The 13465-nt window shown below is 35.0% G+C and overlaps 1 protein-coding gene across 3 annotated transcripts in view; it reads left to right on the forward strand.

Moving 5' to 3' along the window:
- The window catches only part of tln1 (talin 1), a 97862-nt gene extending 84881 nt beyond the window's left edge, over positions 1-12981 (forward strand). For all 3 annotated transcript variants that reach the window (XM_051121356.1, XM_051121358.1, XM_051121357.1), the window contains 7 exons: positions 2251-2356; positions 4757-4881; positions 5254-5379; positions 5462-5524; positions 6340-6522; positions 10574-10699; positions 11856-12981. In XM_051121356.1, the coding sequence (XP_050977313.1) occupies positions 2251-2356; positions 4757-4881; positions 5254-5379; positions 5462-5524; positions 6340-6522; positions 10574-10699; positions 11856-11990 (864 nt within the window). In that variant the 3' untranslated portion in view covers positions 11991-12981. The remainder of the gene's footprint in view (positions 1-2250; positions 2357-4756; positions 4882-5253; positions 5380-5461; positions 5525-6339; positions 6523-10573; positions 10700-11855) is intronic.
- Positions 12982-13465: the final 484 nt, after the last annotated feature.

A 13465-nucleotide genomic window follows, 5' to 3' on the forward strand; every position in this document is an offset into this window, starting at 1 on the left:
TGAGTTATAAAGTCCAAATTAGGAGATATAAACTTGCATTTGCGAGAAAAAATAGTCAGAATTGTGAGATAAAATAAATAAATGTTATGTAAAAATGTTAATAGTAATAGGTTTAAATAATATTTAATGCTGTAACTGTAGGGCTAATACAATATGTCCCCTATGAACAGCATGTGTAAATATTATGTAGACCTAATGTTTAAATCAAATTTATTTTTTAAAAGTGGAGTAATCATAGCAGTTTTCATCCATAGTCTGTGCGTTTAAACATCTGCGTTTAGCTTCAGATGGCATCTCTGATGGCATTATTCTATAAAAATGATCCGATTTCGACATCAAAAGGCACCCAAATATTTTTCCCTCTTATTCCATGGATTTTACCCGTTTACCTCCACTGGTTACGAGTGTTTTTCTGCAGCCACTATGCGCGCGCAGCTGCAAGTGATGTAACTGTGACGTCTACTCCAAATTGGTCTATTAATGTAGTAACTGGTGTGATTTAATTTTCATAGTCAGCTTCCTGAAGGTGACATTTGGATGCTTTTTGAGACCTTTTAAGTATAGCATATTAATAGCATCTTCATTAGTCAAAATGCTTTGATACAGGTTTCTTTTTTTTTCAGGGTTTTCAGATATACTGAATGAAATGTCATTGAATGGTTTGCAGTAGGATTTAACATTTTGATATTTGCCATTTTGCCATGTGATCATGTTTGAGTATTTTCTTTTGGATTGAGTGTGAGTGTATGTGCGCTAACCGTGTGTTTAAGGTTTTGGGAGGAGGCCAAAGCAGGAATGATTGTCAGTTTTGTGTAATATGCAGAAAGTGACAGGGTTCCCATACTCGTGTTGTTAGACTGCCAACATCCTGCCAACTAAAGCGAAAACGTAAGATTAAGAATGTCAAAAACTTATCTCTAACTTGTCTCTAACTCTAACTTCTCTTCAAACCATGACATTGTAAGATTAAACAACAATAAAAACCACTACAAGACCAAGGAAAACAAGTAAAAAAAGTAATATGTAAAATAAAAATGATGAAATGATGAAATGATTAAACAATAAATGATTATGATTACATTTTTATAAATCTATGACAAAGTTGTGTTGATTCTTCATAGTTAAGCCTGAAAATAACCTGGGAATTTAGTATGATTTTCTGGCCTTGGGAAAGATTTGTAACCATTGGTCTGTTGAGGGTCGTATTTGACACATTAGTACTTAATTAATCATTTACCTCTATTCATTCCATATATACCCTAGTAAAAAGTAATATATTTAAAATAAATTCATTTCATACTAAGTATAGTTCAAATCTATTCACGTATTTACATATCACTCAAGACTTACTGTTATAAAATTCGAATGAGACTTTATTTGAAGTATTTATGCGCACAATGCACATTTCTTGATAGTAAGCCTAAAATGTGTTTTAATATCACTATTAATAAGGATTGTATGATCTCTGTATAATATCAGTCTATAAAAGCAAGATATTTAAGTGCACCTGCAATAGTTTGACTTTAACTCAATCAAATATACTTCAGTATCTCTTCAGTTGGACCCCAGCACTTCTTTCAGACAATTAAAGTGCATTAAACACAAAAATAGTTGTTCCAATTTAGCAGACTTTAAGTATACCAGTTTAACATAAAAGTACAGTTGCAGGGTATTTGTATTAAATATAAATATGTACATGTATTTGTAGGATACTTGAAATAAATGCATTTCAAATACATTTTAGTGTATTTATTTTTCACTAGGGTAGTCACATGACATTTACAGAGAAATGCACCACAATAGTCATGAACGACTGGAACAATTAGTGAAATCCATTGGTCAAAACATGCAAACTCTGAAGAGAGACAGACTGCTTTGTGCTTTTGTAGGGTTTGTATAGACAGACAGCATGTGTTTGTGTGTGGGTGTGGGTGTGTGTTTCTGGTATTGTCTGTGTCATTCCTATCATTCCTGCTCATGGCCAAGTCTTTTCTTAGCCGTCTGTACCAAACGAACAGCTCTGCTAATGCCACGCACCTGTTCCACTGTCATCAGCACCACCCTGGAGGACACACTGAGGACACACACACACTATTCAGAAGTCACTAGATTAGTTTCTTCATGAGTGTGTAACAGTAATGAACTGTTTGTGAGGAGCTGAATATGTCAGTGTCAGACTGATTTAACCATCTCTGTCATTATGTGTTTAATGCTTTCATGTGTTTGAAATCATGTGATCTCTATCCACAGATCATTCAGAAACCAAGTCATGACCTTAAACAGCAGCTGGCAAACTACTCCAAACGTGTGGCCGGTTCAGTGACGGAGCTCATACAGGCTGCGGAGGCCATGAAAGGTACTACACCGGCCTGTGTGTCATGTTTCTCAGTACACGCTCCCTGCTCCCTCCGTCTAGCATTCAGTGGGATTATCTACTGGCTGCAGGCTCTAGATCTAGGGCTTCTCTCGTACTTCTTGCCCTTTTGTCCTCTCCATCAGCTCAGGTCAAGTATCCGCTTCCAGTTCTGCATCATGAGCAGGGAATCCAAGCAGGATTTATCAGGATAATCCCTGCAACCCATCACTGAAAGTGATCTGAGAGCTCAGGGTGATAATGGCCAGACCCTCATTTAACACATGATGAGAGACAAGGAGAATCTAAGAGTGTGTTTGTGAGTGAGTGTGTGAGTGTAGATGGTATTCCCTACATTATGAGGACCAAATGTCCCTACAATTATAGTAAACCAGTCAATTTTGACATTGTGGGGACATTTTTTTTTTGTCCCCATGAGGAAAAAAACGTATAAATCCTATAAAATAAAGTGTATCCTGTGAGAAGTAGGTTTAGGGGTAGGTTAAGGAAATAGAAAATACAGTTTGTACAGTAGAAAAAACATTATACCTATGGAACGTCCCCACAAAAAGTGAAAACCTGTGTGTGTGTGAGGATTTAAAGAAAAATAATGATTTATGCTGTAGGTGCCAATTCACATAAAAAGGTCTAGTTCTACCTATCTAGTATAAGTAAAATAACATATTTAATATGATACTCACATTTTCTGCTGTTGTTGTCTTTGACTTTCATTTTTATTGATCATAAAGGAAAGTATGTAACTTTATGAATTCATACTACCATTCAAAAGTTTGGGGTCAGTGAGATTTTTTTTTTTTTGTTTTAAGAAATGTGTACTTTTATTCATCAAGGATGCATTAAATTCACCAAAAGTGACAGTAAAATGTGTATAATGTTACAAGATTTCTATTTCAAGTAAATGCTGACCTTTTGAACTTACCATCTGTGAATCTTGAGAAAAAAAAAAAAAAAAAGTATTACGATACCACAGAAATACTAGGCAGCTCTAGGCAACTCTTTTCAACATTGGTAATAATCAGAAATGTTTCTTGAGCAGCAAATCAGCATATTAGAATCATTTCTGAAGTATCATGCTGAAGACTGGAGTAATGATGCTGAAAATTCAGCTTTGATCATAGGAATAAATTACATTTTAAAATATAGTATATATACATATATATATATATATATATATATATATATATATATATATATATATATATATATATATATATATATATATATATACATACATACCCTGGAATTCTGACTTTTATCACAGAATTGTGACTTTTTTTTTCTCAGAATTGAGATACAAACTTAAAATGTTGACTTCTCAAAATTTCATGATATAAACTTGCACTTGCAAGCTATAGAGTCAAGAGTTGCAAGGTTTAAAAACTCACAATTCTGACTTTTTTTCGCAAAATGCAAGTTTGTATCTCAATTTTGATTTTCGCAATTGCATGTTATAAAGTCAGAATTGTGAGCAATAAACTAATAATTTTAAGAAAAAAAAGTCACAAATACGAGATATAAACTCAGTTCTTAGAAAGCAAGAACTGAGTTAACGTCACGCATTTCTGACCTTTTTCTCAGAATTGTGAGAAAGTCCTATTTTGAGGGTGGAAAGACTGATATGTTCTCAGAAATTGTTTATATCTCACAGTTCTGACTCAAAAACTTGCAATTGCATCTTATAATGTCAGAATTGTGAGAAATAAACAATTTTGAAAAAAAAAATTCACAATTGCAAGATATAAACAGTTCTTAGAAAGTAAGAACTGAGTTAACATCACGCATTTCTGACTTCATTTCTCAGAATTGTCAGTTTATATCTCACAATTCTGACTTTTTCTCGCAATTGCAAGTTTATGTCTAACAAATGTGAGAACAAAAGTCAGAATTGTGAGACGTAAACTCGCAATTGCAAGGAAAGAAAGTCAGAATTGTGAAATAAAAAGTTGCATTTTTTCTTTTTTATTCAGTGGCAGAAACAGGCTTTCATAAATAAGAGACATTAAAATAATCTTATTGACCCCAAACTTATGAATGGTATTGCATTCAATTTCTTTCTAGGTTTTTTTTTTTTTTTCCCCTTAAATAAGCAAAGAGAGCCTTTTGTGTTCCAGTATAACTAATGAATAAACCTACACCATTTTTTTTTTTTTTTTTTTTTTTTTCAAATAAGCGAGAACTGCTTGTACAAACATTGTAGAATCTGTTGTAAAATTGTTCCCACACCAGTCAGAACCTCAGAATTTATAAAAATAACCACAGATGATCGAACATCCAAATCCAAACAATGCAGAATGTGCTTAAATCAGAGGAAGAATGCAATAAGGTGGAGGAAGACCAAGATAACCTACACATGAGTCTGATTTGTTACGATACTTTCTTTAGGTACAGAGTGGGTGGATCCTGAGGACCCGACCGTCATTGCCGAAAATGAGCTGCTGGGAGCTGCAGCTGCCATTGAAGCTGCCGCCAAGAAACTAGAGCAGCTTAAACCCCGAGCCAAACCTAAGGTGAGGAAACGTTTACCTACATCTTTCAGGACTCACACGCACCAGCAGCTTAACCGACATGCTATACAGCTTGACATTTTACATGGAAAATCCCACTCAGTGCTCTTGTATTCTGAAGCTAATGTTCTTGATTACTATATGACATTTGTGTGACTATTCTTATTTGCATTGCCCAGTTTGGATATGAATTTAAGGTAACATATGAATTATGAATGAAGTCACGATCACCATCATCATCATCATCATGAATTCCGGAATAGATGAATGAAAAACATTGTGATGTGTTCATACGCATGGAAAAAAATCCTTTAAGATCAGTCATATTGTTCAGACAGTGATGGAAATGAATATTTGCTCTGTTCTGTTTAACAGGAAGCTGATGAGAGTCTAAACTTCGAGGAACAGATACTGGAAGCAGCCAAATCCATCGCTGCAGCCACCAGCGCTCTGGTCAAAGCTGCATCTGCTGCTCAGAGAGAGCTGGTGGCTCAAGGGAAGGTATGAACATACACACACTCAGGTGTTTGATAGAACTGTTCAAGGAAACTTGCCAAAACCAATGTTTCTCTTTCTCTGTCAGGTCGGGGCGATTCCAGCAAATGCCGTGGATGATGGACAGTGGTCACAGGGTCTCATTTCAGCTGTACGTTTGTTTCAAATTCACCGTCACAATGGGTAGTTCACCCAAAAATGAAAATTCTGTCATCATATACTGTTATATCATACCCTCGTATCATTATGAAAAGAAAACAAATGAAGAGATTTTGATGAACAATTCAATTATTTTTGTCCAAAGTCAGTGAAGTCCAAAACAACTTTGTTCTCTGTGTGGACAGAAAATTCTGAGACATTTTCAGAATATTTTCTTTAGTGTTCTGGAGGAGAAAGTCAGTCATACAGGTTCGGATCCACATGAGATGATGACATGAGTGATCATTTTTAGGTGAACTAGCATTCAATTTCTCAGTTTCTTCTGATGGATTTATATGCAGAGGTTTCGGATGCCTGTAGGCAGGGTTGCCAGGTTTTCACAACAAAACCCACCCAATTGTTAGTCAAAACTCATCACGTTCTGGGAGATAAACTACACATTTTTTTGGCAGGGTTCTTCTGGTAAAAGTTGCATTTCTGGGGCTAAAATCTGACGTAATTGAGGTTGCTTCAATCCACGGACAGGTTGTTTTTCATGTCCGCTGGTTGAAGTGACCCCAATAACGTAATATTTAGCCCCTGGAAAGCCAATTTTACCAGGGGGGAACCCCTTCAAATGCGATAGGGCTACTTTTGGGCTAGTTTTGAGTAGCATTGGGCAGGTTTGAAAACCTGGCAACCCTGACCCGTGGCAACAATGTTAAAGTAGCATTTGCCAACACTGCCTGTAGGACACATACATACATAAAGTAGTTTTTGTTGATGTGAATGTTTAACATATTTTGTCTATCAATTCATTAACTCCAGGCCCGTATGGTGGCTGCAGCTACTAACAACCTGTGCGAGGCGGCCAACTCTGCCGTCCAGGGTCACGCCAGTGAGGAGAAACTCATTTCTTCAGCCAAACAGGTGGCAGCATCCACCGCTCAGCTCCTGGTGGCCTGTAAGGTGAAGGCTGACCAGGACTCCCAGACCATGAAGAGACTGCAGGTCAGTGTTTGTGTGTCTGTGTGTGTTTGATAGATTTTGGGAACTTTCATAAAGTAACTTTTGAGTTATAAGTTTTGAAAGACCCTTGTATTAGGGTTAATAAAATGTGTATGGTTGTAATAGTGGAGGTCAGATTGGATTCAGTGCAGTTCGCCAAAAATGTGTCTTCTCCCTTCTCACATATTACAAAAATAAATATTAAAACAGATTTAAAACTGTATTTAACAATTGTGGTTATGATTATATATTATATAAAATATAGGATAGTATGTTAGTATTATAGTATATATTAGTATAGTGTAGTATTATAAGGTATATATTAGTGCTGTGCAACTATTAATCGTTATTAATTGAATCCAAGATAAAAGTTTTTGTTTGCATAATATAAGTGTGTGTACTGTGTATATTTATTATGTATATTTAAATACACACACATGCATGTATCTTTTTTGAAAATATTTGCATGTATTTACATATATTTTTATTAATAAAATTAATATTATATATAAATATATTTAATATATAAACATACCATATTTTTCTTAAATATATCCATGCATGTGTGTATTTATATATACATAATAAATATGCACAGTACACTCAAATATATTATGTAAACAAAAACTTTTACATTTACGTATACCTTTAGTGCGGCACAAGTTTTTTAAAATGTCTGCCAAGTACATAAACTTAAGTACCCTCAAAGTGAATCGGACATTATACAACATATTGTGTAAAATGTTTTTATTTTAAGTCTATGCAGCTGCCTTTAACCGTGTAGTATGTGGATCAGTTTTACCCCCAAACATTGTAATTTTGTAATTTCTTAAATTAAATTCATATATTTTTTAAGCAGAATATCAAAGGTTTAACCCATATTTCAGACAACTCAAAATGGGTCAGATTGTTTTTAAAAACCCATCTTTTCCTCTCATCACTGCAGTGACACAAATAAACAACAAGGAGTTATTATTAGTTATTATTACACTCTTATTGTGTGTCCGCCTCTCAACAAAGCCTTTAAATATTCAGTGACACAGTGAAACCCACTGCACCCCTCCTGCCTCCAGTCGGACAGCTGTCGTCCTGTACAGGGTGAAGGCTGAAGTTTAAATTTAAAACCTAATAACCCTGAGATCACCATCATATCTTATCTATAGCTGATTCTGAGCATAGCAGTAGCATGATTTGTTTGCAGATGCTGCATGGTATTTTGTCTAGCAGTGACATTCAGGCATACAGTGTACAGTATGTACATCTAAACTAAACAGTATCTAATGTCATTTTCCTTTTTGTGGACTCCAGGACTCTCTCCTGGAGAAATCTCTGGTAAAGCTCCATGTTTAGTTTAGCTGTATTTTAGCCTTGCAGCAGTGAGATGAATGTAATGCTGGAGCAGGAATAGATGCATTTCCTTCATCTTGTCTTACACAGTCCAGCTGTCTGATGTGTAATGTGCACTGATGAGTGCTTGTGATAACCTTGGAGGGCTGCTGGGAGGGTTCTGCGTTCATATAAATTGTTCTCAGTCTTAGGAATGCGGTACATGAATCTTATGTATTATATCGACTTGCTGTTCGAGCTGATTTCAATGTACGATTCTTTGAGACATAAATGACAAAGGAAGACATTGAACAGTTGGATAACCTGTCACATGCTGTGAGCAACATTAATTTGTTGAATGCACTCCCTTAAATATGAATGCAAAGTAATAATTTTGGATTAGTAGGAGCTCCTATAAAATCATTAGTTTATACCTAATATAACAGTCATTCCTTTGCTACCGCCCACGTTACTCTGACCAGTCATGACGTAGTGCTGACTTGAACCAATCATATTTTGTTTAACAGTCTTGGCAGCAGATGACAGTAATTTAGTGGCACTCTCAGATCATCGGACTGGTGTCACTCATCCTTTTTTATTTACAGAAATGCACCCACTCCCACATAAATTGTCATAGCTTGTCCGTTTTTCCCGATATAGCAGGTCTGTTTTTACCTCTGATATCTTAAATAAAATATAGCACCAGCAGTGTTTGGTTACAATACGTTAACCGAATCAAAAAAATAAAAATTCGATAGGATGCGGGTCAATTTGACCCATTTCAAATGCACAGTAATGTAAAATATCTTCTGTGGCAGTGGTGTAGAATCTCATGGCTTATGCTGGTTTGTGTATAAAGTGTGGTCCAGTCCTTCCTCTTACAGGAATAAATCTGACTCCTGACAGCTGAGCACACTCAATCCTAAATCACACCTTCAGCCATGCACAATGCCACAAAAGGCATAAAAAAGAAAAAAAACATTCCCGGAACGTTTGCCAAAGGAGCGCCGGAGATGTGTTTGGTTGAGGCTGCTGTCTCCACAGCTGCATTTCCTTATAAAGCCATCCCTAGAGTCCAGACACATCCAGAGCCTTCCTACAAACATCAGAGCAGGCAGATTTGGGGTTTGACTTCAAACCCCTGCTTGTTAAAAGCTACTGCATTGGGTTCACACAGCTGTACTGACCCAACTTTAAATAACATGAATGTTGTTTATTAGCATTTATGTATTTATTTTTAATAATAAATTGGCAGTTATAATCAAGAGCAGTCCAATGTTTTCACAGGTTTGCAATGATTTGTAATTGTATTCGTAGCCACAAAATAAAGTAGCTGTAGTTGTACTTCTGCCTTCAAATTATTATTTGTATTTGTAGTGTAACTGTAGCCACAAAATTAAAGTAGTTGTATTTGTAGTGTACTTGTAGCCACATTTTAAAGTAGTTGTATTTGTTATGTAGTTATAGCCACACACTGAAGTAGTAGTATTTGTAGTATACTTGTAGCCACAAAATTCTAGTAGTTGTATTTATGTACTTGTAGCCGGGTCAGTCTATAATTGTGGGTACATTTTATGTCCGTGAAGTATATTTCTAAGATATTTTCATCAATATAAATCCACAATGCTTAATTTTCTAGTACACAATTATATTTTTCTCAATCACAGTACTATATGCTGAAAAAGTCATATCTTTTGTTCAAAAATGTTCATATCACATACAACCCTGGTATTCAGCTGTCTGATTTTGTAAAGTTGCTCATTCTACTCTGCGTTTAAGGTTGAAATGTTCCCTTAAATATTAAATTAATTTCATAGTTTTGCCTTTAGTTAGATTAGGTTACCAAGACATTTGGGTGTGCGCTTTAAAAATAATAAGTGTTTGTTGTGCTACAACTCTGAAAAACCATTGTCAACTAAGTTACCCACTAGAACCCCCCCTCAAAGAGGAATGGTTTGTCCCATTCTCACAGAATTTACACAGTATGATGATATTTCCTCTAGAAACACATGGATGAAACACTAGAAGTGATGTTCTCTCTCTCTTTCCCCTAATATTGGTTAAACTAGCAAACCTGTGTCAGGAGTGGTATTCAAGTATTATAGCTGCAAATTTTAACAAGACAATTTTAAATTTTAAACAATTTTAAACTGGACAAAGTTTGTATTTGTAGTATACTTGTAGCTACAAAATTCAAGTAGTTGTATTTATGTACTTGTAACCACACATAGTCATAAATGAAGGTATTTGAACCTGTAGCTGTACTTCTAACCACAAATCAAAATTTCCACAGTGCCGCCTTGTGAGAATACAGCGCACATGAAAATACACCATGATGAAAACCAAGACAAGGACAATAAAAGCATGATGCTGTAGCAGCTAAGACTGTAGATGACAGCTGCTAAAAGTCTAGTATTAGGCTTGTATTTAAGTATTGCTGATCCTTGTAAACTTACTTTGTATGAGGCAAATAGTTTGCTGGAGCTTATACTGTCTCAAGGGTTTCCCAGAAAGCCTCCTTATTGTTTGGATTGGATATTTATATTGATTAATTTGGTAGATGCCTTCGCCAGTGTGACATACTGGCTGTGGTTTGCTCAGTATGTGCTCTCTAGAAATCAGCCCTTTGACCCTTTGAGGTTCATGAGGTGAATCTTTAAGAGATTCAGTGCCTTTTGTTGAATGTTGTTTAAAATACTCTGCCATGTCTTTTGTTTTTGTTTTTTAGGCCGCAGGTAATGCCGTCAAGAGGGCATCAGATAACCTGGTGAAGGCGGCACAGAAGGCTGCGTTTGAGGCTCAAGATGATCAGGCTGTGATGGTGAAGAGCAAGATGGTGGGCGGTATCGCTCAGGTAAAGAGCACATCAGTTACAAGTCGAGCTCTAGCACATTTGCGTTCTGTGTGTTGAATGATCTGTTTAACATTAAAAACTCAGCTGCTGAAGTATCACACATATATGTGACCATGGACCACAAAACCAGTCATAAGGGTCAATTTTTCGAAATTGAGATTTATACGTCATCTGAAAGCTGAACATTTGGCCAAGGTACAACTGTTTGAATATATGGAATCTGAGGGTGCAAAGAAAATCACCTTTAATTTTGTCCAAATCAATTTTTTAGCAATGCATATTAGTAATCAAAAATTAAGTTTTGATATACATTACCGTTCAAAAGTTTGGGGTCAGTAAGACTTGAAATAGTCTTTAAAGAAGTCTCTTATGCTCATCAAGGCTGCATTTATTTGATTAAAAATATAGAAAAAAAACAGTAATATTGCAAAATGTTTTTACAATATAAAATAATGTTTTTTATTTTAACATACTTTAAAATAGAATTTATTCCTGTGATGAAAAGCTGAATTTTTATCAGCTGTTACTCCAGTCTTAAGTGTCACATGATCCTTCAGAAATCATTCTAATATGCGGATTTATTATTAGAATGATCAGTGTTGGATAATATCAACAGTTGTGCTGCCCAGGATTCTTTCATGAATAACAAGTTTAAAAAGTACAGTGTTTATTCAAAATATAAATATTTTATAACAATGTAAATTATTTATTATTAACTTTTAATAAACTTTTAATTATTAACTTAATACATCCTTGGTGAATAAAAGTATTAATTTCTTAAAAAAAAAAAAAAAAGAAACAATAAAAATGTACTGACCCCAAACTTTTGAACGGTAGTGTATTTACAGTAGGAATATCTTCATGGAACATGCTCTTTACTTAATTTCCTTAATTTTGTTTTTTGGCATAAAGGAAAAATCAATAATTTTGACCCATGTATTTTTGGCTATTGCTACAAATATACCCCAGCCACTTTAGACTGGTTTTGTGGTCCAGGGTCACATATGCTGTATGTAGAACACCATCATTAATAGAAGTGTAAATAGGAAAGATGACTGCGGCAAAAATAGCTGTACATAAGGGGTGGGCAAAAGTTTTACTGTTAAATATTGCATTCCCTGTGCATTTTGATGATTGGATATGTGTGCGCCCACAGATCATCGCTGCTCAAGAGGAGATGCTCAGGAAGGAGAGAGAGCTGGATGAAGCCAGGAAGAAGCTGGCCATGATCCGACAGCAACAGTACAAGTTCCTGCCGTCAGAGCTCAGAGAGGATGGACAGGATCAGTGAGAGACTCATCAATGACAGTATAAGAAAAATAATTGATATGCAATGAGTAAAAAGTGAACAATGTATCAGGATGTCTATTTTAAAAGTGTTTTGTTTATTTCTGTCACCTTTTTTTTTTTGTTTTTTTTTTGAGAATTGCAATGCCAGCTTTATTGTTTTGTCGTATTTGAATAATATGCCGCATATACAAGTCATTTTTAATTTCTTCTAATAGATCTATAATATTTTTGTTTTTCAGTACTAGATAGATTTAGATGAGCGGAGTGTGTTTTGAAAGCTCGTGATCATGGCAGGGGCCAAACAGTGTTTGTAAGCTTTTCAAGACGACTTTCTCAACTTGTCTATTTTTCCTCTTTTTCTTGTTTTCTTGTGGCAATTTGGACCAGTGGTGCAATGATTAACTTTGCGTGGAAACAATTCATAGAGAAAACATATCATTTTCTAAAGAAAAGAATAATAAAGCTTTGAAATGTTACAAATAGTATCTCCTGTTAATGTTTTTGCAGTGTCAGTGTTTGCATTTGTGGCAACTTGGTCTACTGGCATTTCTATCGAAAGTATATCTTTTATAAAGCATAAAAGCCATATTTCCATTTTTGCTTTTATAATGTGTTTTGTTTTTTGTTCTTTTCTTGCAATTTATTGTTGTAATTTACTGATGTGATTCCCATCCAGATGTAGACAGACAATATTAGATTAAAAAAGATTTGTAACAAGAATTGGTTAATTACAATGGTTGTGTTTGTCGAATAATAATCAGAGTTATTATAAAGAACTGTTTTATAAAGGACTGTTATGAATAGATTAAATACATAAACAGTTGGAGTTTTCACCATTACTGCCTTTCCTGTTGCATTCAGTATATTCTGAATCTTGCCTGCCTTTATATTTTATAATTGTGTATTTATCTGTTAACAGTTTCTCACCTAAAATAAGCAAACGCACTTAATGTGTTGAACTAAAAACTCATAAATTCACTGTTTTGCAAATATCTCCTATTGCATGTGTGTGTGTTTTGTTTTGTTTTGTTTTGTTTTTTTAAACAAAGGTGCTTGGGTGGAGGGTCTAGCATTTACTTGCACAGACCGATAACACTAATATACATACATAAGTCATTAATAAAGCAATAAGCCCCAGGAGACCGTGGTTTACAGTGATTTTCTAACAGTTAAGGGACGTTGTTAGCCACAAAGCAAAGTGCCTAAAACACACTTAGCTGTTATAAATTAACTGTAAACCCCGACTTAACAGGGCTTATTGCTTTTATAAAACAGTTATTCCATATACATAGTAAGGTTTCACAAATAAAATTCTTCCGCCAAACAATGTAGTTCCTCAGAATCGGTTGTGGTTGCTAAGCAACACACAGATGTAAACAAAGGTGTATGTAGAGTAATTTTCCACAGCTTAGAGCGTGGCTCAACCAATCAGAATCAAGGACTGGAACTCTGTTTTATAATGAACATTATATCATA

The sequence above is a fragment of the Labeo rohita genome, chromosome 10 (genome assembly GCF_022985175.1).
Source record: "Labeo rohita strain BAU-BD-2019 chromosome 10, IGBB_LRoh.1.0, whole genome shotgun sequence".
Lineage (NCBI taxonomy): Eukaryota > Metazoa > Chordata > Actinopteri > Cypriniformes > Cyprinidae > Labeo > Labeo rohita.